Source organism: Phyllostomus discolor, chromosome 9 (genome assembly GCF_004126475.2).
Source record: "Phyllostomus discolor isolate MPI-MPIP mPhyDis1 chromosome 9, mPhyDis1.pri.v3, whole genome shotgun sequence".
Classification (NCBI taxonomy): domain Eukaryota; kingdom Metazoa; phylum Chordata; class Mammalia; order Chiroptera; family Phyllostomidae; genus Phyllostomus; species Phyllostomus discolor.
In genome coordinates, this window is record NC_040911.2 from 52,523,621 (window position 1) to 52,550,484 (window position 26,864).

At 35.5% G+C, this 26,864-nt stretch overlaps 1 protein-coding gene across 4 annotated transcripts in view; it reads left to right on the plus strand.

The window, feature by feature from the left end:
* The window catches only part of CEP192 (centrosomal protein 192), a 137,907-nt gene that overhangs the window by 33,638 nt on the left and 77,405 nt on the right, over positions 1-26,864 (plus strand). For all 4 annotated transcript variants that reach the window (XM_036009352.1, XM_036009351.1, XM_028523803.2 and 1 more), the window contains exons 10-15: positions 6,659-6,986; positions 7,936-8,079; positions 14,814-14,878; positions 15,435-15,644; positions 17,936-18,062; positions 18,957-19,087. In XM_036009352.1, the coding sequence (XP_035865245.1) occupies positions 6,659-6,986; positions 7,936-8,079; positions 14,814-14,878; positions 15,435-15,644; positions 17,936-18,062; positions 18,957-19,087 (1,005 nt within the window). The remainder of the gene's footprint in view (positions 1-6,658; positions 6,987-7,935; positions 8,080-14,813; positions 14,879-15,434; positions 15,645-17,935; positions 18,063-18,956; positions 19,088-26,864) is intronic.

Genomic DNA, 26,864 nt, shown 5'->3' on the forward strand with positions numbered 1-26,864 from the left:
TTATATTTTGCTTGCTTGCTTGTTTTGTTGATCAGGTTCCTGTTAAAGGTGAGATCATATTGTATTTGTCTTTCACTGCCTGGCTTATTTCATTTAGCATAATGCTCCCCAGTTCCATCCATGCTGTCATGAAGGGTAGGAGCTCCTTTTTTTTTTGCTGCGTAGTATTCCATTGTGTAAATGTACTGTACTACCCAAAGCAATTTATAGATTCAATGCAATCTCTATTAAAATACTGATGACATATTCACAGATACAGAACAAACATTTCAAAAATTTATGTGGAACCATAAATGACCCGGAATAACTGCAGCAATTTGGACAAACAAGAACAAAGTAGGAGGGATTACAATCCTGGGTATCAAACTATATTACAAGGCCACTGTAATCAAAACAGCCTAGTACTGGCAAAAGAACAGATACATAGACCAATGGAACTATTCTTAGTTTTTAGAGTTTCTGTTATGAAAGGGTGTGGAATTTTTTGTATCTATTAAGATGATCATGTGGTTTTTCTCCTTTTTTTCTATTAATATGTTTTTACATTGATTGATTTTTCTTATGTTGAACTACCCCTTTATTCTTGTATATATCCCACTTGGTTTTGGTGAATAATCCTTTTCATATGCTTTTGGATTTGATTTACTAATATTTTCAGGATTTTTTTTTCATTTATATTCATAAGGGATATTGGTTTATAATTTTCTATTGATCTCTTTTGTTGGCTTTGATAACAGAGTGCCCTTATTCAATGAGTTAGGAAAGTGTTCCTTCCTCTCTTGTTATTTTTGAAAATATTTTGGAAGGATTGGTGTTAATTCCTCATTAATCATTTGGTAGGATTCAGTGGTAAAGCCATCTGGTCAAGGAGTTTTCTTTGGTCGAAAGTCTTTGATTACTTATTCTACCTCTTGTATTAATTCCGTTGAGACTTTCTATTTCCTTCTATTTGGGTTTCTAAGGAATTTGTCCTTTCCTACTAGATTATGTAATTTGTTGGCCTGCTGTTCATAATATTGTCTTACAATGTTTTCTGTCTGTAAAGTTGGTAGTAATGTCTCCACTTTTCCTTTCTTACTTTACTTATTTGAATCTCTCTCTGCTAGCTAAATTTTGTCTGGTTTTTAATGATCTCACAGAACTAACTTTTTATTTCATTGATTTTTCTGTATTTTTCTATTCTCTATTTTGTTTATTTTTACTTCAGTCTTTATTATTTTCTTCCTTTGCTAGCTCTGGGTTAATTCTGTTTTAGTTTCTTGAGGTACATAATTAGGTTACTGCTTTGAAATCATTTTAATGTAGGCATTAACAGCTATAAAGTTCCTTAGGAGTAGTGCTTTTACTGTATCCAGTCAGTTTCGGTATGTTGTGTTTTTGCTTTCATTCATCTTTCTAAGTATTTTCTAAATTACTCTGTAATTTTTCTTTGTCCCATTGATTGTTTTATTTTGTTGATTGATATATTTTGTGGATTTTCTATTTTTAAAAATTGATTTCTAACTTCATACTGTTATGGTTGGAGAAAATACTTTGTATGATATTTATTTTTTATATAATTATTAACACTTGCTTTTTGGCTTATCATACAGTTTATCCTTAAAACGGTCCTGTGTGCTCTTGAGAAAAATGTGTATTTGTTGTTGAGTAATCTGTATGTCTATTAGGTCTAATGATTTATTCTTTTAAGTACTGTATTTCCTTATCATCTGACTGCTTGTTGTATCTATAGTTGAACATGGGATGTTGAAGTCTCCAACTAGCATTGTAGAACTAACTACCTATTTCTCCTTTCAGTTCTGTTAATTTTTGTCTTATATATTTTGAGAGCCTGTTTTTAGGTATTTAAATGTTTATTATATCTTCATTCTGTATAGAAACTTTTATTAATGTATAATGTCCTTTTTTGTCTCTTGTAATATTTTTTGATTTAAAGTTTATTTTATCTGATACTGTTATAGCCACGCCAACTCTCTTTTGGTTACTATTTGCATGGAATATCTTCTACCATCCTTTCACATTAACTGGAGTTTACCAGCAAAGTTTTTTTTCTTTGATAACTGTAAGTGTTGAAATAGTCTCCAGAGTTCCAAAATTATTATTATTATTATTTATTTTTAGAGAGGGAATGGAGAAAGAAAGAGAGAGAGAGAGAGAGAAACATCAGTGTGCGGTTGCTGGGGGGCCATGGCCTGCAACCCAGGCGTGTGCCCTGACTGGGAATTGAACCTGCGATGCTTTGGTTTGCAGCCCGCGCTCAATCCACTGAACTACGCCAGCCAGGGCTCCAAAGTTATTATATTTTTAAATTTTAATTGTTCAAGTACAGTTTTCTGTCTTTTACTTCCATCCCAGCCCACCCCCCCAGCCCTCCCCACCTCTCTCCCATTTCTACCCCTCCTAGTTTTTGTCCATGTGTCCTTTATACTTGTTCCTGTAAACCCTTCTCTTTTCCCCTGAAATTCCCTAAAACTTATTACTTACCAGTACAGTACAATTGTCTACGTGAAAAGACAAATTCCCAGTACTTTCTTGTCTTCCATCTTCCCTGACATCACTCCTCATTATCTTATATTTTATTTCTAAGTTTGTAGGATTTTAATCAGGGTTTGTTCTGAAAAAAAAAATCTAATCCTTCTGAATGTTTTAGGTAAAGTATAGATTAATATATGTGTTTCATGGACATGAGAAAGCTAAAAACTAAATGCTTTTAATATAATCTGATAGTCTTTTTTAAAGTTTGTTAATTCTTTAACACTTAGTGTAGTTATTAATATTATATTTTATATTGTATTTTACTTCATGTAATATATGTTTTATGTCATTTTCAGAAGTTTTATTGTAGTATTCCTTTCTGCTCTCATCTTCTCTCTCTACCCAGTTTTTCCTTTTTGTGTAATTTGTAAGTTCTGTTATCATTTTTTATAGATTCAAAGATATACATTTTTCATATTTTAACACTTCTGAAATCAACATGTCTTTCAGCAACTGATATGTCATAGTTCAGTATTTTCTTTTTTACTGGTGCATATGATAATGGAAAACATTAAAATCAATGATTAGACTTTGAAGAATGCTATTTTTCCATTTTTTGGAGGGTATACTTTTTTCCCCCTTATTTATTATGAGACATACTTTTCAGCTATTATTTGAGACATTACTATCAGGGTGCTTTGCTATCTCATTGTTTCCGTTCGACATCAGTAGGATGGGACTATCAAATACAGTCAACCCTTGAACAACACAGGTTTGAACTTAGTGGGTATAGTTATATGCAGATTTTTTTCAATAAGTATACAGTTGGCCCTCTGTATCACTGGGTTTTATGTTCTCAGGTTAACCAATATTTGATTAAAAACAGTGTTTTTGATTTCTAGTTGGGAATTTATGGATGCAACTGTATGGATTGTTGTACGCCAGTTAATATAAGGAACTATGAGAGACATAGGTTTTGGTATCCATAGGTCTCCTAGAACCAGTCATCTGTGGATACCAAGGGATTATAGTTAAGTTTTGGGAGAGTCAATAGTTACGTAGGGATTTTCATCTACATAGTTGTCAGTGCCTATAACAGCATGTTGTTAAGTGTCAACTGCACTTTCATTACCTCCTCTTGAAACCCCACCTCCTAAGAGACCTGTGGGTTGCTTTCATTTTTTTTCCTTCTCACATTTCCTAATTCTTTTTTTATTTTATTTTATGTATTTTTAGCCAGAGGGGAAGGTAAGTAGAAAGAGAGGGAGAGAAACACCAGTGTGTGGTTGCTTCTTGTGTGTCCCCTTTTGGGGACATGGCTTGAAACCCAGGCATGTGACCTGACTGGGAATTGAAGTGGTGACTCTTTTGTTTGTAGGCTGACACCCAGTCCACTGGGCCACACTAGCCAGGTGATTTCCTAATTCTTAACTGTTGCTGAGAGTTAAACTTTCAAAGTATTAAAAAAAAAAGACCTATTTTGTGTTTGGGTAAAAACTGTTAGAGAAACTGCATTTTTTTTTTTGTAATTTTTTTTTTGGTCTAGGGCAGGGGTGTCAAACTTATTTTCACTGGGGGCTGTATCAGACTCGTGGTAGCCTTCAAAAGGCCGAAATAATTTTAGGACTGTATAAATGCAACTACTCCTTAACTGTTAAGGAGTTGAAATTATATTTTGCCCTTTGAAGGCAATCGCATGGCTGATTGTCTCAGTGAAAATGTGGCCCCCAGTGAAAATGAGTTTGGCACCCCAGGTCTAGGGCTAACTTTTAATATATAACAGCAAGAGAGCTGCTTTGCTATGTAGAAAATCCCATCCCAGAAATAGGCCATCTATGAATGGTTTAGCATAAGGTTTCCCACCAATGATCCCTTGCTTGTGGGGAGAGGGAGTTGATTGTCCAGTGCCCCATGCCATCAATCTGTCATTCTGCCTGGATTGTGTTCTGTCTTGGAGGTGTTCAGTTATAATCTCATATGTGGTATATAGCGTTTCCCCATTGGCTCCTCAACCAAGCACATAAATGGTTCAAATGCACTTCATTAAAGAGTAGAGCAATTTTGGAGCCTGTCATCACCTTTCTTCGATATTGGTTTAAGTCACGTCATTGAGGGGAGAGTGTGTTCCACATTATGGTTCTTTTCAATCTGTGCTAGTATCCAATGAAAAACAGTTACCTAGTTTTAAGTGGCATTTGTCTTCTTTGTCTTTTTTTCTATTAGGATAGTCATTTTAACTGTTGTTTTTAGAAGCTGTCTGTATTAAGGAGATATTTTGATCCTTATGCATTTTATTTATTTATTTGGTTCAAACAACAGAAATTTGTTTTTATTACAGTTCTGCAGAAGTCTAAGATCAGAGTTTCATCAGGGTTTCCTCTCCTCATGCTTTGCTTCTTGGCTTTTAGGTGGCTGTCTTCTCCTTCTGTCTTCACATGGTCTTCATTCTGCTGATCTTTATGCATTTTAGGCTTTAGTGTTTGTATTTGTTTTCCAGGGCTGCCTATACAAATTACCAAAGATTTTGCTACCTTAAAACAACAGAAATTTTTTGTCTTATAGTTCTAGAGGCCAAAAGTCTGAAACCAAGATGTTGACTTGGTATTCCTTAGTTGTGGCAGCATTACTCCAGTATCTACCTTTGTCTTCACACAGCTTTTTCTTCTGTGTCCCTTGAAGTGTTCCTGTCCTTCCTTTTACAAGTACAGTTGATCCTTGAACAATGAAGAGGCTGGGGTGCCAGCCCTACCCCCCAACACGGTCAAAAACCCTTATATAATTTTTTTCTTCTTCTAAAATTAACTGTCTTTTGGTGTCTGCCAGTGATTGGTTCCAGACCTGAATAGATACCCAAATCCAAAGATGCTCAAGTACGTCATATAAAGTGGTACCTCATAGTTCTTACAATTGGTTCCCAAATGTATATGAAAAATATTGTACTCAATTTGTGATTCATTAAATTCATGGATGTTAATGAAACCCAGGGATATGAAGCAATGACTATGTATTTGGTTGAAAAAATATCCTTTTATAGGTGGACCTATGCAGTTCCAACTTGTGTTGTTCAAGGGTCAACTGCACACTACTCATTGGGTTTAAGGCCCATTCTAAATCCATACTGATCTCATTTCAAGACCCTTAATTACATCTGGGAACACTCTGTTTCCAAGTTAAGGTCTCACTTTACAGGTATCTTGGTAAGACTCCAGCATATCTTTTTTGGGAGACACAATTTAACCCATGAGAGTGTTAACACTCAAAAGATGTTATTTACTGAATAATACAAAATTATCTACCTGTATTTCCTCCTAGTACTTTTACATCTAAACTTTTAAGCATATGGAATTTATTTTGATACAAGGAAAGTATAAGTTTATTTTTTTGTATAACATTGTTAGAAAATCACCTAGTTAATAAATGGTAACACTAGAATTTAAGCCTATGACTTTATTTCAAAGTTAGTTTCTTTTTTCTCAGATAGAATTACTTTCTTTAGTATTCCAACTTTAGAAACTTTGTCCACGAGGCTGTTTTTGTTACGTACCTTAGAAAAGACTGCTGTTATAGGCTTTATTGGCCTTTATCACAGCTGAATATCTAAGAGTACTGTAGGCACTTGAGACCCTTTTCAGCAGTTGTTATTCTAGGAAAGAATAAGAAGTGCCATTAGGGAAAGTATGGTGGAATATCTGGGTTTTGAAGCACTGAGTTAATTTGCTGTTTCTGATTCAATTGCCATTGGATTCCTCAGGATGTTTGTAGTATTTGCTGTTTTACTCCTATGAAAAGATGTTAATATCTGTGTTTTGAAGGACTGTTATTCACATTAATTTTATGAAGCTGGTCACACTAGTTGGCTTATCATCCTGCAGAGACTTTCAGTGGTAATGATAAAAGTTAAATTGATGTTTATAACATCCTGTAATGAAATGAATATGTTGGACTCACTTTCAGTACCTGAATATGTTGATTAATGTTTGACACAACCATAGTATCAATTTTGGTTTTCCTAAATTGTGTAACATTGGGTCTTACATTATCTAGAAGAATATAATGAATACTGAATAGTCTGTTCTTTTATATAATAAACATTTTATGTCAACTACATAGTTTTCCCCCATAAAATCTTAGAAGGAGTTATAAAAACAAAACTTACTTTTGACTGTTTTATTGCTTTTTAAAGGAAAACACAAAAGAAGAAGTTCTGGAGAAGACTATCAGGGCTGCTAAGGTGAAACCTAATGCTGATTATTTTCATGACACAAATGTCAATAAAGATGATTTTGACTTGATAAACCCTTTCAAGCTGGAGTCAAAGTCTCCTCATCAAAATAAGCATTTGGCATCAGCTACAGACACTGAGATTCCTCAAGTGTTCATTCAAAAAAATATGAATCTAGCATCTTTGAAGCCCATTAGTGACAACAGAATGAATTCCACTATTTTCCAGTCACCAACTAGCAAAAGGCAAACATGTGAATATTATGAGTCCATTGAAAAGAGTAAAGATCGTAAGTCGGCTTTTTTTAAACAAATAAAAGTAAAGAAATATATAAAATGTATATATGTTTTGAATAGAATATATTTCTAAGTGGAACTTACCTAATCTTCATATTAAAATATTTACATGTTTTATGAATTTAAAAAATGGTATCTTTAAAATGAATATCACACTGAAAGTGTAGAAGGAAGCCCCTACTACTCCCAAGGTAGAAGCCAAAGAAAAGGATTTGGAGGCAAAGAAGCAGTGCTGAAAGGTGTCCACAGACACAAAAAATGAAGACCCACACGTCACTCACTTTTTGATAGCCCAAGACACTGTGGCTTGGGAGACAGCCCAAATATCCTTGTAAGGGTACCCCCAGGAGAAACTGATCACTATGCTATCATCAAGTTCCCTCTGACTGCCCAGCCAGACATGAAGAAGGTAGAGGAACACTTGTGTTCATTGAGGATGTCAAGGCCAACATGCACCAGATCAAAGAATCTGTGAAGAAGCTCTATGTCACTGACATAGCCAGCACCCTCATTGGGCCTGAGAGAGAGAAGAGCACACATGTTTGGCAGGCTGCCAGCTATGGATATTACCAACAAAATTGGGATAATAACTGAGTTCAGCTGGCTAATTCTGATATAAAAATTTTCAGTATAAATAAATAATAAAAAATTAAATGGTATCTTTAGTCACAGAGCTGGTTGGAATATACCTTTGTAAGTCATCTCTTCCTTTTTCCTGAAATCTCCATTGGAGACTTTTACAGTAGTTAAGACTGGTTTATCCACTATCAGAGAGATACTTTTTTGGGGGGAAATGGATTTTCCTTTTTTTAACTCATTTTGGGCAGATTTTAGTACTGTGGGTAACTAAGATAAGGCAACTAAATAAAACTTTAAGGATGTTATGTCATTTTACTTGTTGCAAAAGTCATTGAATATTTTTGAAATTTTTTTTTTTTAAAGATTCTGATCTACCACAAAGTGTGGTTTATCAAAATGAAGAAGGTAGATGGGTCACTGACCTTGCCTATTACACATCTTTTAATGAAGAACAAGATTTAAATATGCCTCTAACTGATGAGATGAATGAAGACTTCAGAACTGGTTGTAAGTGTATATTGATAACCATTTCATTGTACCATTTTCGGTGTTTCTGTTGGTGTTCTGATGGTTAGTCATATCAGATCCTTTCTGGAATATACAGTAGTTAGCTTTTCACTTTTTTTATAGGCACAAAGACTTGAATTGATGCTAATCATTACAGAGTAAGCTGAGCCCTTTCTTTATGCAAGGACAGTGAATCAAAGGATGAGCATATTAAGAACATAAATTAACTTTGTGGAATAGCAGGGAATGGAAAATTATAGTAGGTCTGCAAAATATGTGATACGTTGCTGGGCTGCTAAGGCCTCTGATCCCTAACACCTCTGAACTGGGGGTGAGGAAAGCATTCAGTGGCCTGTCAAGCCCAGTCTTTTAATAGGCTCAGTATGTTCCGGAGAAAGAAGTTATTCTAACTGCTCCTTGTACTGAACTCTGAAACATCTGATGATATGTAAGTACACAGATAAGGCATTTTTTCTCAGTCCTTAAGAAACTAGCTGTTCACTAGCTAAGAAGGATAAGATAAGAATACAAAACAACAGCACCATAAGAAATATAAAGCAGTTTGACCATGATGGAAGTGTGGGTAGAAGCACTTTGCTTCATCACACAACCAAAAGAAGGATAACAACCAATTTAAAAACAACAAACAACCAGCAGTGCTAGAAAATCAAACTGCATGGAAGTCTAACAAAGAAGGAGTTAAAGAAGAAAGATTTGTTCAGACTGTTAGGATGGGTGGATATGGGTAGGTGGGGCGGAGAGGATGTGCAGCAAGGTGGTAGCTGGTGGACAGAATTTTCCATGTTTGTGTGTAGATTGGCCAGGAGGAACAACTGGGGAGTGAGACAAACAGCCTGACCCAGGGTCCCAATGGGAGGAAATAAAGCCTCAATCTCTGGCTGTAAAAACCTGTAGGGGTTGTGGTGGGGCGAGAAACTCCCAGTCTCACAGAAGAGTCCTTTGGAGAGGCCTGCGGGATCCTAGAATGTACACAAGCCCATCCACCTGTGAATCAGCTCCTACAAGGGCCCAATTTGATTGTGGGAAGCAAGGGGAGTGACAGAAAGTGGGGCGAGAGCAGAGCAAGGAGATCTGACTGGTCAGTTCCTTCTCTGACTCCTTCTCCACATATGCTGTAACAGGGCAAAGTAGGTTGCCCCGCCCTGATGAATATCTAAGGCTCTGCCCCTTATAACATAACAGGTGCACTGAGACAGAGAAATAAGGCCCAAATGAAAGAACAAATGAAAACTCAAGCAAAAGAACTAAGCAACGAGGAGATAGACAACCTATCAGATGCAGAGTTCAAAACACTGGTAATCAGGTGCCCACAGAAATGATTGAGTATGGATGCAAAATAGAAGTGAAGGCTATACAAAGTGAAATAAAGGAAAATATACAGGGAACCAACAGGGAAGGGAAGGACACTGGGACTCAAATCAATGACTTGGGACAAAAGGAAGAAATAAACATCTGACCAGAACAGAGTGAAGAAATAAGGACTCAAAAGATGAGGAGAAGCTTAGGAACTTCTGGCATAACTTTAATAAACATTCCAACATCCAAATGATAAGGTTGCCAGAGCAAAAAGAAGAACAAGAAATTGAAAACTTACTTGAAAACATAATGAAGGAAAACTGCTCCAATCTCACCAAGGAACTAGACATGTATGTCCAGGATGCTAAGAGAGCCCCAAAGAATACCAAGGGAATTCTGGGACCCAGGAAAGCATACACCAGGGCACATTATAATTACATTACCCAAGATTAAAGATAAGGAGAGAATCTCAAAAGCAGCAAGAGGAGACAATTACCTACAAATGAGTTCTAATAAGACCAGCTGCCTGATTCATCAAAAAATCCTTCCATACAAGAAGGGGCTGGAAAGAAGTATTCAAAGTCATGAAAGGCAAGGACCTACTTCCAAGATTACTATCCCCAGCAAAGCTATGATTTAGAGTGGAAAGGCAGATAAAGTGCTTCCCAGATAAGGTCAAGTAAAAGGAGTTGAAGCCCTGGCTCGTGTAGCTTAGTGAATAGAACATGGGCCTGCAAACCAAAGGGTTGCTGGTTTAATTCCCAGTCAGAGCACATACCTGGGTTGCAGGCCAGTTACCTAGTAGGGGGTGCTTGAGAGACAACCACACAATGATGTTTCCCTCTCTTTCTCCCATCCTCTCCCCGTCTAAAAATAAATAAATAAAGTCTTTTTTTAAAAAATGAAGGAGTTCATAATCACCAAACCCTTATTATATGAAATGTTAAAGGGACTTATTGAAGAAAAAGATGATCAAAAAGTATGAACAGTAAAATGACAAACAGCTATTAACAACTGAACCTTAAAAACAAAAACTAAGCAACTAGAACAGGAACAGAATCACAGAAATGAAGATCACATTGGTGGTTATCAGTTTAGAGAAGGAGAGTAAGAATGGGAGGGGGAAGGTACAGAGAATAAGAAGCATAATTGATAGGTACAAAATAGATAGTGGAAGGTTAAGAATCATACAGGAAATGGAGAAGCCAAGGAACTTACATGTACAACCCATGGACATGAACTAAGGGAGACAGAATGGTGCTGGAGGGTGGGTGCAGGGTTGAGTGGGATAAAAGGGAAAAATATTGGGATGGCTGTAATAGCATACTCAATCAAATATACTTAAAAAGATATACAAATCAAATGCTTTGGAGTTTAGAAGTGAAAACATGCTTGAGTGGGTAGCAGAAGGATTTCACATAGGTTGTTTTTGAAGTAAAGTTTCAACAAGTAAATATTTGGGGGCATGACAAATTTCAAGTGGAATGGAAACCCACTGAAAGAGAATGAGATGAGAAAGCATGGACATGTTTTGAGAATGATTAATAGTTTAATGTGGCTGGCATTTATGGCAAGACATGGGAATGGGAGGGTTGTATAAGATGGTGAGATGAAGCTGAAGAGGAACAGTAGGGTTGGGGAGTTTGTAGAGGTTTGATTACCCCAAAATATAGGGCTTGTTTGGTAAGTAGTAGGGAACCACTGATCAGTTGCTTGTCCAAGTTGCTTTGGAAGTCCTCTGGCAGTGATGATCAGGTGAATGAGAGAGATGCCTTAGGATATTTTAGAAATCTTGGTGTCATTGTGAGAATAAAAAGAAGTAGCTAATTAAAGATGTGGAGATAGAATGGTTAGAATTTTGTGGCTGGATTTCTGTGGATAGTAAAGAGTCAAGAAAAGATTGAGATTGGTGACCTGTTACTTGGGGAAATGCCAATACTATTAAATGAGATGGGGAAGAAACTAGAACTTCAGGTGATTGTGTTTTGAGCTGGGAATATTTGGTAGTTGGAAATATAATTCAGAAGTTGGACGTAAAGTTAACAGTTTGCTCAACAATATGTGGATTTAGAAAGGACTAGGGTACACATTGGATAGTGGATATTGATTTTGTCACTTAAGTCAGTGGTAATGGTTTTCTTAGGTGGTTGCTGGTGACAGTGTAAATTGAAACAAACATTATGCACAGTCGTTTGGCAGTGTCTTGTGAAGATGAAATTTATGAACTTTACACTTTATGACACAGTTAGTATGTATACCCAGTATATGAGGTATATATATTCACCAAAGACGTATACTAAGAATATTTGTAGCAGTACTGTATATAAATACATTAGTTCTACACTAGAAACTCCGAAATTCCCATTAACAGTGAATGAATGGGTTGTTTTTATTTATACATTGCAGTGCTGTGTAGCAATGGGAATGATGTAGAACCACTTGTAGCAGTGTGGATGAATTTCACAAATATATTGAATAAAATAAGGCTGACTAAGAATGCATACTATGTAATTCTTTTTGTATACAGTTCAAACATACCCTGCTCTGTGAAGTAAGAAGCAAATAGAGTGGTTACTGTGGAAAAGGCATGTAGTGACAGAATGAAGCTCCAGAGGCCTTTTGGGTGCTGTCAATGATTTGTTTCTTGATGTGGAGTGTTGATGTATCTACACGTGTGTTCAGATTGTGAAAATTCATTCAGTTGTACACTTACGTACACTTTCATAGGTATTTTATGCTTTGATAAAAAGTTCTTAAAATTAGTCATCAAACTGAGAAAAAGTAATTTTAATTCATGTTATAGATTAAGGGCCAATTTCCCTAATCTGTAAATAGTTCTAATAAATAATAAGAAGAAGACCAACTACTTAGTGTACAGTTGGGCAAGGATGTAAACAATATAGAAAAGGAAATAAAATGATTGTTAAATATACAGAATTGTTCATTCTTACTTATAGAAAGATGCAGAGTGAAACCAGTCCAAGGTAGTAGTTTTCAGTTATTTCATTGGCAGTGATCCAAAAGTTTGGTAATAAAACTATGTTGGTAAGAGTGTGAGGGAAATAAGTATTCTGACACTTGATAGGCACAGCCTCTAGGTGTGGCAATATTGTAGCATCTAAAAAATTACAAATGTATATTTTATTTAACCAAGCAGTTCTGGGAATTTATTCTTCATGTACACTTGCATAAAGGGTATGTAATGTATGTGTAATGTTATTACTTGGACATTGTTTATAATAAAAGGTTGGAAGCACCATGGATGTGCAAAATAGGGGACTAAGTTAGTTGCATCCATATCAGGAAATTCCCTGTGACTATAAAAAAAGACAAAGGAGCTCTTTCTGTACTGTTGTAGAATGATAACCAAAATAAAGTCCAAGACAGAAAAGCATATAAAATATTCTAACGTTTGAGTAAAAAGGAGGAAGAGGGGAGGGCACACATATTTATAAATGCATACATTGGAGAGATTTTTTAAGAAAGAAATGGATTGCAGGAACTTCTAGCTACTTGAACTCAAAAATGAAATAGATTAAAATAGCTAGGGGTTTCAGGGTACTTACACACTAGTTACTTCTGGAGGTGTGGTATGTGGAGTTAGAGATGTAGGGGAGACATTTCAGTGTTTATTCCCTTTTATGTCTTTTGGTTAATTTCTAAAAAGTCTATATTGAAGCATAGTGTACATGTATATGCCTTTTAAATTTTGAATTATGTAAGCATGTTATTATTAAAAGGAGAAATTAATAATGGAGGAATTTAATGAAGCCATACTTGTGGTATGACTAGTATGAGTGGTGAGGAAATGGAGAACATGAGTATGGAAAACTATTTAAATTTGATGGAAGAAAACAAAGGACCAAGGGAAATCAGGTCCAGGGGAGCATATGAATGGAATGGGAGACTTTTAATAGAAATAGGAGCCTTTTAATAAGAAGGGGGAAGGGAATTTTGAAAATGTAAGGGGAGATACTCAGAAAAGAATGGCCCAAGGGTATAATCTTTATATGTCAAAGTCATTTTACTTTATTTTATTTTTTAAATACATTTTATTGATTATGCTATTATAGTTGTCCCATTCCCTGAGCCCCTTCATTCCTCTGTGCCCTGCACATCCCTTCCACCCACATTCCCTCTAGGTCATGTTCGTGGGTCATGCATATAAGTTCTTTGGCTTCTACATTTCCTATACTATTCTTAACCTCCCCCTGTTTATCTTCTACGTACCATTTATGCTACTTATTCTCTGTACCTTTCGCTTTCTCTCCCTACCAACTCACCCACTGATAACCCTCCACGTGAGCTCCATTTTTGTGATCCTGTTCCTGTTCTAGTTGTTCGCTTAGTTTGAGTTTGGTTTTGGTTTTAGTTTTGGTTTTGGTTTTGGTTTGTTAATAAGTGTGAGTTTGTTGTCATTTTACTGTTCGTATTTCTTATCTTTTTCTTAGATAAGTCTCTTAACATTTCATATAATAAGGGCTTGGTAATGATGAACTCTTTTAACTTTACTTTATCTGGGAAGCACTTTATGTGCCCTTCCATTCCAAATCATAGCTTCACTGAGTTGTTATTCACTTTTCCCTTTCCTGCTACTATTCTGAAGTACCAGGCAAAGGCCTAGAGTGTGTAACAGACAGGCAGTCTAGAGTCTAACCTGCAGATTTTTCTGAATTAGCCGACATGTTTAAAATTCTCTTTAATTCTAATACCTTGAGCAGGAGCATATGCTTTCTAGTTTGCCATTGTCCAACCATTTCCTATTGTGATATTCCTGGCCCTCTTTGCTCATTCACCCCTGCAGCATTCAGTTTGTGGCCTTGGCTTAGAGGTTGATTTGGGTCCATTCATTTCCCTAAGGTGAAGTGAGTTGCTCATAGGAACTTTGACGACAGACACCTGGTGATCACCAGTCCCTATTTGCCCAGGCTTTGGGGTTTGCTGGGATGTGGAACTCTTCCTTTCTAAACCTGGGGCAGTTATGGGCAAACAGGTGATTGGGTACCCCAATAGATATCTTCATGATGAATTTATAAATGGCTTGTCAGTTTGATTTGTCCAGGTGAAATCCCAAGGGCATTCATGGGGGAATACCTTAACTCGGGTGTGCCAAATCTTTAAAGCTAAAATTAATGTGAATATTTTAAAAACAAAAAGCTTATATTGTAAACCCCTTTTGTGAATTGGGGCACATTAGTAACTGATGAAATCAATTACAGTAGGGTATTGATTAGCAAAAGTTTGAGAGCTGTGGACATGTACTTAATGTAGATGCATCAGTTGTGTGGTAGAAAGCTGTCACATAGTTTTAAAAAAATTTATTTCTTTAGTATTTTATTTCCTAACTAACTGAAGTTTATTTATATGCTAATATTTAATTGACATTACTGTAATTTTATACACCTATTCTTTTTAAGCTGAGGCAATGGATTTGATTGCACAAGATGAAGAAGAATTTAATAAAGAACACCAATTCATGCAGGTTTGTATTTTATTGACAAATCAAATTTTAACAATTTTCCTGTATTAATTTAAATGTAGCATAATTTTTATTTCTATCCAAATAGACATAGTATGGAATTACTCTTGCTTTTCTCATACTTAGATAATTTCTGCTTTTTTTTCACAGTCTAAATTATTAATTGAAAAAGAACTAGCATACTGAAATAATATTTAATTTGCTTAAAATCACCTTATTTCCATAGTTTTTAACCATGTTTTAAAATGAAGCAATTCTATTTGTTTTTATTGAAAATATCTTTCTTTCTAACGATTTATATTAATGAAAATCAGTGTTTGATTAAGCAACGTATTAAAATAACACATATTATAACTCAAGTTTGCAAAACTAAATTTCTCTTCTGGACTTCATTACCTGTATTAGCTGGTTAAGCTTGAATTTGTCCAAATTTAAAAAAAATTTAAATGCTTAAATATTTGTAGTTGAGTTTTTTTTTTGTTTTGTTTTGTTTTAATATGAGAAGAACAGAAAAAAGACTTGCTGGGGAAATAAAATGAAACAATAACTTTCTTTCTAGGAAGAAAATATAGATTCCCAGAACACTTCATTTGCACCAGGGGATGTGTCATGGGGAACTTCAATTAATTATAATTTGTTGAGGAAATCACTCAGCACATCAGATTTAAACAAAGATGATGCCAGTTATTTGCGTCTATCTTTAGGAGAGTTCTTTGCTCAAAGATCTGAAGCTCTTGGTTGCCTTGGTGGTGGTTACAATGTGAAAAGAGTAAGTATAATGCATGCTGGAAGTGGTTAAATTGACTAGTCATTATATTTTGAATTTTATGATGGATTTTAAATTTTATACCTACAGCGTAGTATCTCTATAGCAGAGACAGAGTAGTGACATGTTAGAATATTTGATTTAATAGTCAGACTGATGCAGTCTTAGCTCTGCCTTTTAACCAGTTCTGTGACATGGGACAATTTATTTAACTCCTCTATGCCTTAATTTTCCAATTTCTAAAATGGAATGTTTATAAGTTTTATAAGAATTAAATGTGATGATGCAAGTGAAGTATTTAGCATGAAACCTATCATGCGGAAATATTGAATACCTGTTATTTGCTATTGCTACGTGATTGGTTGGTGGGAAGAATTTAAAAGTTGGATTTTTAAACTGCTGTTCAAAAACATTTTGAAATATAGGAGTGTTTGGTTTAATAAGATGTAATACATGTAAGAAACTAAAAATGCAAGCAATAGTGATAAGCTCTCTGGAGAATGGGTAAGGATAAGGTGCTGCTTTAGCTGTGGTGGTCAGGGTGACACCTTAGGAGATGGCATTGAACTTGACCTAAATGATGAAAAAGAAGGATACAGTCGTCAAAGATCTGGATGGAACCTATTCCCACTACATGGAGACTATATATATGAAGGTAGGAACTGTAGTGTCATATTGGAGGAAGAAAAAGCAGACAAATAGAGCTAATAAGAATTTATACAACTTAAGTTTGAAACTAAACTGTGGGGTGGGAGAGTAGGGAAAGGCAGGATGGACTAAATGGTAAAAGTAGGCAATGGCCAGATCCTGAAGAGTCCATGTAGGATTTGGATTCATCTGAAATTAACTGGGAAGAAGTTCTTGGAGGCCAGGAGCAACTTTGTTGTGGTGCCTGGGCCAGTCTCCTATGTGTGACAGAATGCTACCATGTATGTCAGGGTCCTGGGTGGAGAAGGTCAGTGAACCACAGAGGAAGAGTAGAAGCAGGCAGAGGCTTAGCATATGGGAAGAGATGTGATGAAGTCGGGGTTCTAGGATGATATTAAAGAAACAGAAAAATTTAGGGATTAGAGTTAGAGTCAAAAGACTTGTTGATAAATTCCATATAGGGAATTAAGGTTATTGGACAAAGTGTTTATTAATACTGGATTTCACTAAGAGTATAATTTAAAATAATAGCTATGGTGTTAGAACTCATAGTTTATCTACAGAACTTAAATTTGAAAGTGAACTGTGGGTCCCATCTGTGCAGTGAATTAAAAAATGAAAACACTTTAGAGAGGTGGGCTTTTCTGCCAGGATCAATTGGAATTTTTGACATTGTGATTGGAGTTGAAGAGTAACTGAATTCTTGTTAAACAGTTGAGCAAAGCACTGGATCATGGAAAAATGGATCTATCTTTTGGAATTTCTGTTTTGGTATTAGTTATGAATGTTACTTGCATTGAAATTGCAGAATCAAGGGAAGAAATTTCCAAGTGAAGATTGACCAAAAATTGAGTGCATTTAATGAATTCACATTTTAAAAAAGATTTTATTTATTTATTTTTAGAGATGGGGAAAGGAAGGGAGAAAGAAATAGAGATAAACATTGATGTAACATCGATTGGTTGCCTCTGGCACGCCCCCAACTGGGGAACCTGGTCTGCAACCCAGGCATGTGCCCTGACTGGGAATTGAACCAGTGACCTTTTTTGGTTTGTGGGACAACACCCAACCCACTGAGCCACAGCAACCAAGGCTAATGAGTTCACATTTTATGTTTATCATGTGAAAATTTTTCTAGGACAAGACAGGTGGGAATTTCCTGCCCTTTAGCAAGCTCATAGAACATAAACATTTCTGAACCTTTCAGCTAAGTTAGTAGGAAGATACCTAATTTTAATATAGATTTTAATATTTATTGTATATAATATTCATATACTATAAATTCCTGGAAGGCAGGATGTTTTATCTTTTCTCATTCATGTTTATTAACAGTTTCAGCACATAATAGATGCTCAGTAATAATTACTGAAGGAACAAAGAGTCATTTCTGGGTTGTTTTAATTAGGGTTTCTTGGTAGGGGCAAGTTACTTGACAATATTCTGATCATTAAAGATAACTAGCAGTAAGGACATGAAAGGTTCTGTTGGACTTTTAAAGTTTATCTTTACTAATTTAAGTTTAAATGGAAAGAAAAAAATTACTTTGTTGAAGTCATTTAGTTAGGCTACCAATATTAAATAAAATAGTATAGAATTTCTCAAAGCAGTTGAAAATTAAGAAAATAATTCACATGTTTATTTTGTAGCCATCATTTGGTTATTTTATTAGATCACCAGAGAAGAGAGAACCTGTTGCTTTAATAGGAAAATCTGATTTATCAAGAAGTAATTTGGAAAATGATATGGCTCATCTTAACCATGATCTATTTTCAGGTAATGGATTAAATGAAGGAATTTTTTGTAACCTGTTTTAAAACTCACAAATTAAGTAGTTGTGTGACTGTGTTCTTAATGAGTGAAAATGTATTAATATAAACCACTTAGAACTTTTTTAGATTTGATTATATAATCCAACATTGCCTTTTAAACCTAAATTGGAAGTAAGTCATCTAAAATCCACCTAAATACATTTGTAAAAATTAAAATAAATGAAATATAATTTATTCAAATAGGCTAGTTAACCTCAGCCTATTAAACAATTAAATTAATGAAGTACAGCTATTATATTTACTGTTTAGATAGACTATTTAATTAGAGGTATTTTGAGATTTAGACTGGGATAGTCTAAGTATAATAAATACCTATGGTAAATATTTAAAATAAAATTTTTTTGGTTAATATACAATGAACAAAATGCTGCTTTTTGCTAGTATAATGCCTGGTGCTACATGGCATATAAAATTTTATAAGATATGCTCTAGTCCTTAAAGATCCTGTATTCTAATAGGGGAGTTGGAATAAATATACTCCACGTATATAATTAGTTGAGTTTTGACTATTGTAAAAAAGTAATCGTTTTTAAATTCAGCTTATTGTGTATTTGTGAAATGTTTAGATGTGAAAATATTAAATGAGTTTGTTAGTATTTGCAGGGGAGAAATTGAAATCCACTTTGTTCGAAATTTAGACTGTGCAGAATTTAGCCAAATTAACAATGGTTGGCCCTTTGTCTTAGTGACTGTACATTTATTCAGTTTTTGTGTGTATGACTGGTATGTGGAGTAAAATATTTCTTCCTTGGCAATTTTGTTGAGTGATCCTCAACTCACAGATTGTTTCTATGTGATAATGTGTAGATATAAGTTGAGTATTGTATATTTCCTACAGGAGATTTAAATGAACAATCCAAGCCACAATTAAGTGCAGGATCAGTTACACTTCAGGCCGAAGAACTGGAGAGTATTTCACAAGTGGATGAAAATGATGTCACATTAACTGCCAATGAAGGCATAACAGAGGTATCATAAGCCTTTCATGAAGGACAGCTAAACCCACTTCAGTTCTTGTCTAAGATCAAGATAAGGTCACGTGTGAAAAATATATGCAATATGCATGGTTGGTTTTTTTTGTTGATTCAATTTTATGTGTCCTTTAAATTTGTAAAAACATTTTTATCAGTGTATAATGAACATATGAAGTAGTTTATGAAACAAACTTTCAGTTAATGAGTTACCACAACTTGTATATCATGCATATACCAGATCAAGAAAGAGCCAACAGTCTGGAAACCATTATTTGCCACTCCTGAACACTACTTCCCCCTGTCTGACCTCAGCACTATGTTAATATAACCTGTTTTAGAACTTTATATACAAGAAATCATGTAGCATATATTCTTTTTTTCTTTGTTTCACATGTGTTTGTAGGTGCAATTATGTAAGAAGCTTGTTTTCATTACTATGTAGTATTCTCTTATGAATATTTTTCACTTAATATATCCATTCTGCTGTTGATGGACATTTGGGATCTAATGTCTGTATATGTCAGTGTAACATTGTTGAATATTGTAGCTTTATAGTAAGTCTTGATATTAATAGACTGGGTCCTCCCTTTTATAGTTACATAAAAGTATCTTGGCTATTTTTGGCTATTTGAAATTTTGCATATGTTTTATAATCAAATTGTTACCTTCTATGAACCAACCAACCAGCAACCCTGTTGAGCTTTTAATTGGGATTGCATTTAATCTGTAAAACAATAAAATTGACATCTTTATAATATTGAGTCTTTTTATCCATGAAAATGACACATACTTCAATTTAAGTTTTAAATTCTTTCTGTATTTTATGATCCTTTTGTGTAGGGATTTTGTACATCTTTGTTAGATTTCTTCCTAAGTTGTTGAAACACTATTTTCTTTCTTTTTTTAAATTTATTTTTAGAGAGAGGGAAAGTGAAAGAGAAAAAGGGGAGAGAAACATCAACATGTGGTTGTTTCTCAAGCTCTCCCTATTGGGGGACTGGCCTGCAACCTAGGTATATGCCCTGACTGAGAATTGAACCTGTGAGACTTTGGTTCGCAGGCCCCTGCTCAATCCACTGAGCCACACCAGCCAGGACAACTATTTTCATAATATCTTTCTTAACTTCATTTTCCATTTGTTGTGGCTAAACAGAAATATATTTTTAAAATATATTCACCTTATATTCAGCTACCATGCTAAATTTATTATTAACTTTAATAAATACCTGTAGATTCATTGGTATTTTTCTGTATATATAGTTATATCATCTGAGAATTACAGTTTTGTTCCTAATTCTTTTTTTTAATGACTTTATTGTTACTCCATTAGAGTTGTCTGCATTTCCTCCCCACCACTCCTTCCCATCCCAGCCAAACCCACCTCCCTCCCTTCTTTCCACCCTCCCCCTTAGTTTTGTCCATGTGTCCTTTATAGTAGCTCCTGAAACCCCTTATTCCCTCTGTCCCCTCCCTGCTTCTCTCCGGCTATTATTGATTGTTCTTAATTTCAATGTCTCTGGTTATGTTTCGTGTGCATATTTCTTTTGTTGATTATGTTCCAGTTAAAGGTGAGATCATAGGGTATTTGTCCCTCGCTGCCTGGCTTACTTCACTTAGCATGATGCTTTCCACTTCCATCCATGCTGTGATGAAGTGTAGGAGCTCCTTCTTTCTGCTGCGTAGAATTTCACTGTGTAAATGTACCATAGTTTTTTGATCCGCTCCTTTGCTGATGGGCACTTAGGCTGCTTCCAGCACTTGGCTATTGTAAATTGTACTGCTATGAACATTGGGATGCATAGGTGCTTTTGGGCTGGTGTTTCTGGGTTCTTAGGGTACAATCCCAGCGGTAGAATTGCTGGGTCAAAAGGCAGTTCCAATTTAGTTTCTGAGGAAATTCCATACTGTTTTCCACAGTCGCTGCAGTGGTCTGCATTCCCACCAACAGTGCACTAGGGTTCCCTTTTCCCCGCGTCCTCTCCAACATTTGTCTGTTGATTTGTTTATGATGGCCATACTGACTGGTGTGAGGTGGTATCTCATTGTGGTTTTAATTTGCTTCTCTCTGATGGCTAGAGATACTGAGCATCTTTTCATATGTCTCTGGGCCCTCTGTAAGTCCACCTTGGAGAAGTGTCTGTTCAAGTCTTTTGCCCGTTTTCAGTTGGGTTTTTGACTTCCTGAGTGGAGTCATCTGAGTTCTTTATATATTTTGGAGATCAAACCCTTGTCCGAGGTATCATTGGCAAGTATATTTTCCCATTGAGTTGGTTCTGTTTTCATTTTAATGCTGTTTTCTTTAGCCATGTAGAAGCTTTCTAATTTGATGAAGTCCCATTTATTTATTCTGTCTTTTATGTCTTTTGCTTTAGAAGACATATAAGTGAAGATTTTGCTGCATGGAATTTCTGAGATTTTCCTGCCGATGTTTTCCTCTAGGACTTTTATGGTGGCACAACTTATATTTAAGTCTTTTATCCACCTTGAATTTATTTTTGTGTATGGTGTAAGTTAGTGATCGAGTTTCTTTTTTTTTTTTCATTTAGCTGTCTAGATCTCCCAACACCATTTGTTGAAGAGGCTATTTTTACTCCAATTTATGCTTCTTCCCCCTTTGTCAAATATTAATTGACCATAGAGAGTGGGTTTACTTCAGGGCTCTCTATTGTGTTCCATTGGTCTATGTGCCTGTTTTTATGCCAGTACCAGGCTGTTTTGATTACAGTGGCTTTGTAATACAGTTTGATATTAGGTATTGTGATATGTCCTGCTTTGTTCTTCTTTCTCAAAATTGCTGCAGCTATTTGGGGTTGTTTATGGTTTCATATAAACTTCTGAAATGTTTGTTCTATATCTGTGAAATATGTCATTGGTACTTTAATAGGGATTGTATTGAATCTGTAAATCACTTTGGGTAATATGGCTGTTTTGATGATGTTAATTCTTCTAATCTATGAGCGTGGTACATGCTTCCATTTGTTTGCGTCCTCCTTAATTTCTTTTTCAGTGTTGTGTTGATTTCTGAGTACAAGTCTTTTACTTCCTTGGTTAGGTTTATTCCCAGGTATTTTATTTTTCTTGTTGCTATATCAAATGGGATGTTTTACCTGATTTCTGTTTCTGATGTTTCATTGTTGGTATACAAAAATGCCTTTGATTTCTGAGTATTGACTTTGTATCTGGTGTTTTGCCAAATTCATTTATTAGATTGAGTAGTTTTTTGGTGGAGTCTATAGGATTTTCTGTGTACAGTATCATGTGATCTACAAACAGTGACAGTTTTGTTTCCTCCTTTCCAATTTGCATGCCTTTTATTTCTTTTTCTTGTCTGATTGCTGTGGCTAGACTTGCAGTACTATGTTGAATAGGAGTGGTGAAAGCCAGCATCCTTGTCTTGTTCCTGATCTTAGTGGGAAGGCTCTAAGTTTTTGTCATTGAGTATGATGTTGGCTGTAGGTCTCAGATATGGCCTTTATTATGTTGAGGAATGCTCCTTCTATTGCCCCTTTGCTGAGTGTTTTTATCATAAATGGGTGCTATACCTTATCAATTGTGTTTTCTGCATCTATTGATATGATCATGTGATTTTTGTCTTTTGTTTTGTTTATGTGGTGTATTATGTTTATTGATTTGTGAATATTGTACCATCCTTGCATCCCTAGGATGAATCCCACTTGATCATGGTGTTTGATCTTTTTAACATATTACTGGATGAGATTTGCCAATATTTTGTTGAGAATTTTAGCATGTATGTTCATCAGCAATATTGACCTGAAGTTTTCTTTCTTTGTTATGTCTTTATCTAGTTTGGGATTAGGATGATGTTGGGCTTCATCAAAGAGTTTGGAAGTCCTTCCATATTCTTGAATTTCTTGGAATAATCTGGGGAGAATGGGGGTTAGCTATCCCTTAAATGCTTTGTAAAATTCTCCTGTGAAACCGTCTGGTTCAGGGCTTTAATGTGTCAGAAGTTTTTTCATTATTGTTTCAATTTCATCAGCTGTTAATCATCTGTTTAGGCTTTCTGTTTCTTCTTCATTGAGTTTTGGAAGATTATATTTTTCTAGAAATTTGTCCGTTTCATCTAGGTTTTCAAATTTCTTAGCATACAGTTCTTCATAGGAATTTCTTACAATCCTTTGTATTTCTGTGGTATCAGTTGTAATCTCTCCTCTTTCATTTCTGCTTATGTTTATTTGGGTCCTCTCTCTTTTTTTCTTGATGAGCCTCCCTAAAGGCTTCTCAGTTTTGTTTATCATTTCAGAGAACCAGCTCCTGGATTCATTGATCCTTAGAATTGTACTTTTAGTCTCTATGTCATTTAATTTTGCTCTGATCTTGGTTATTTCCTTCTTTCTACTTGCTCTGGGCTGTCTTTGTTGTTGTTCCTCAAGTTCTTGTAGGCATAGGGTTAGGTTGTTCATTTGAAATTTTTCTGTCTTCTTTAGGTAGTCCTGTATTGCTATGAACTTCCCTCTCAGGACTGCCTTCACTGTGTCCCATAAATTTGGGATTGTTGTGAGTTCATTATCATTTGTTTCCAGAAACTTTTTATTTCTTCCTTGATCTCATTCTTAACCCATTCATTGTTTAATAGCATGCTATTCAGTCTCCATGAGTTAGAGTGTTTTGGGTTTTTTTCCTTCAGGTTGGTTTCTAGTTTCAGTCCCTTGTGGTTGGACAAAATACTTGATATTATTTCAATTGTTTTGAATTTGTTGAGGCTTGTTTTGTGTCCTGTCATGTGGTCTATCTTTGAAAATATTCCATGTGCATTTAAAAAGATTGTGTATTTTGCTTCTTTGGGATTAAAGGCTGTGTATATATCAGTTAATCCATTTCATCTAGGGCACTGTTCAATGCCACAATATCTTTGTTGATATTTTCTTTGGAAGATCTGTCCATTTTTCACAGAGGGGTGTTTAAAATTTCCTACTATAATTGTGTTGCTGTCAATATCTTTCTTGAAGTCCTCCAAGATTTTCTTTATGCATTTGGGTGCTCCTGTGTTGGGTTCATATACATTTACAATGTTTATGTCTTCTTGATTGATTATTCCCTTGAGTATTATGAAGTGACCTTGTTGGTTTCTCTTTATGGTTCTGTTTTTGAAGTCTCTTTTGTCTGATATGAGTATTGCTACCCTGTTTTTTTTTTTTTTTCCCTAGACATTTGCTTGGAATATTTGCTTTCTTCCAGCCCTTCTCTTTCAGTCTGTTTAGGTCTTTTGTTCTGAGATGGGTCTCTTGTAAGATGCATCAGTGTGGGTCATGTTTTCTAATCCATTCTGCTATTGTGTGTCTTTTCATTGGGACATTTAATCCATTTAAGTTTTAGGTTATTATTGGTATTCATTGCCATTTTTTTGTAGCTGTGTTCCTCTCTCTTTGACTGTTTTTCTTCTTATTCTTAAAGCAAACCCTTTAGCATCTCTTACAGAGTTGGCTTGGAGGAGGTATATTCTTTGAGGTTTCTTTTGTCTAGGAAGCTCCTTCTTTGGCCTTCCATTTTAATTGAGAGCCTTGCTGGATAAAGTATTCTTCGTTGCAGGCCTCTGATTTTCATTACTTGAAATCTTTCTTGCCTTTGCCTTCTGACTTGGAGCATTTCCATTGAGAAGTCAGCTGCTAGTCTTATTAGGTCTCCCTTTTATATTACTTCCTGTTTTTCTTTCTGCCTTTAACATTCTCTCTTTATCTTGGAATTTTGCTATTTTAATTATGATGTGTCTTGAAGTGGGCCTCTTTGGGTTTCTCTTCATTGGGACCCTCTGTGTTTCCTGTATTTGTGTGACTTTTTCTCTCCTCAAATTAGGGAAGTTTTCCATCATTACTTTTTCAAAGAGGTTTTCTATCCCTTTCTCTTCTTCTTCTGGTATTCCTATTAGACAGGTATTATTATGTTTCATGTTGTCCTGCATTTCCCTTAACTCCTTTTCATTCTTTCTGAGCCTATTTTCCTTTTCTTGCTCCTTCTGGGTGCTTTTTTCTATGTTGTCCTCGAGCTCGCTGATCCAATCTTCTGCTTTCTGAAGCCTGATTGTGATTCCTTCTACTGTGTTCTTTAGTTCCGAAATTGTATTCTTCGTTTCCCCTTGGCCCTTGTTGATAGTTTCCATTTCCTTTTTCATGTTGATGTAGTTTGCAGTGAGTTCATTGTTGTTTCCTTGTAGTTTCTGGTAATTCTCTGTGAACTCATTGAGTTTCCTTATAATCATTGCTTTGAGCTCAATATCTGACAGTTGACTTGCCTCTATTTCATTTAGCATTCTTTCTGAGGCTTCCTCCTTTCCTTTCATTTGGGGATTGTTTCTTTGTCTTCCCATTGTTTGTGAGACTCTTCTTGTTAGCCTCAGCTTCTTAAATTGATAATTTTTGATTCCCTGGGTTTATGGAGTGAACTTCTATGGTAGAAAACCTGTGAGATTCAGTGGTGCACTCTCCTTAGTCTCCTGAGCTTGCTGATTGTGGGCTGATGTTTATGTTGCCTCTCTGTATGTCTTTGGGTTTTGATTGTTGTTGGGTCTTTCTTTGGTGAGTCATTCCCTCTAGCTGCTTTACTGAAGGTCACTCCATCTACCTACCACCTCTTCTATTCTGCTGTGCAGATGTAGGCAGGTTGTGTTGAAGCTGGTTCTTCCATGTGTGGAAGGTTTTACAGATTCTCTTCTGTTTTCTTCAGTTGTGTGTTCTGAGTAATATTTCCACCATTTAATTGTATTTCCAGATCGGTCCACCATTTAGTTGTATTTCCAGATTGGTCCTGGGTTCAATTAGTGTGGCTTCTATACCCTCCTTCACCTTCTGTTGTTATCTGTTAGTGGTTCCTTTGTTGGTGGGTTTCCTCTTCCAGCAGGGATCCTGGTGTTCAGAGCTTCTTCTGAGTTCTCTGGAGTAGCAAAGTCAACTTTGTCTCACTGTCTCAGCTTCTGGGACAACCGCTCTTTGGATCCAGCTCTGGTGTTTTCACAGTTCCAGGTTTTATTTTCTCACATCTGATTTTTTCAGTGTCCTCCCCAATTTTTGGTGCCCAATCTTCATATATGGTGGGGTAGTATTGGCTGTTTGCCCTGTTCCTCAAAAGATTGGCTAGGTGTTTTACCTGTGTGCAGGGGGAAGAGGACTCTTCTCCCACCAATCTCGTCTCCACCTTCCCTCTCTCCTTTCTAATTCTTATACCTTCATTTCCTTGTCTAGCTTTACTTGACTGCACCTTGGAACATTAAGTAGAAGTGAATATTTTGGGTTTTCTCTACTTAGTGGGAAAGTTTTTCAGTATTTTATCTTTCAATGTTAAGTACACTGTATTTTTATCAATGAAGGAAATTTCTGTCTAACATTTGTTTGCTAGTTTTGTTTTTGTTTTTAACTTGTAAGGAGATTTAATCTTGCCAAATGAATTTTTGTGTTTCAAGAAGGTGACCATAAGGTTTTCCTTTTGGTATTGAGGTGAATTACATTAAATCATTTTTGAATATTATAACTACCTGGATTGAAGACCAGAGACAGAAGTGTAGGCCTTTAGCAATATGATTATCATGGAAAGCAAAAAATTTGTTTGCAATGTTGAAAAGTAAGGGTGGATTCAACTGCGTTGTTGAATTTACTGCTAGCTCTGGGTAGTTTAACAATTCAAGAAATGTTTTTCATTACATAACCTGAAAGTGAGTGGTGAGCCTGTGAGTGCTGATGAAAGGCGGCTGAAGAATTTTTAGAAACTTTAGATAAACAAATTTTGGAGGAAAATTACTTGCCGTAATACATATTCAGTAT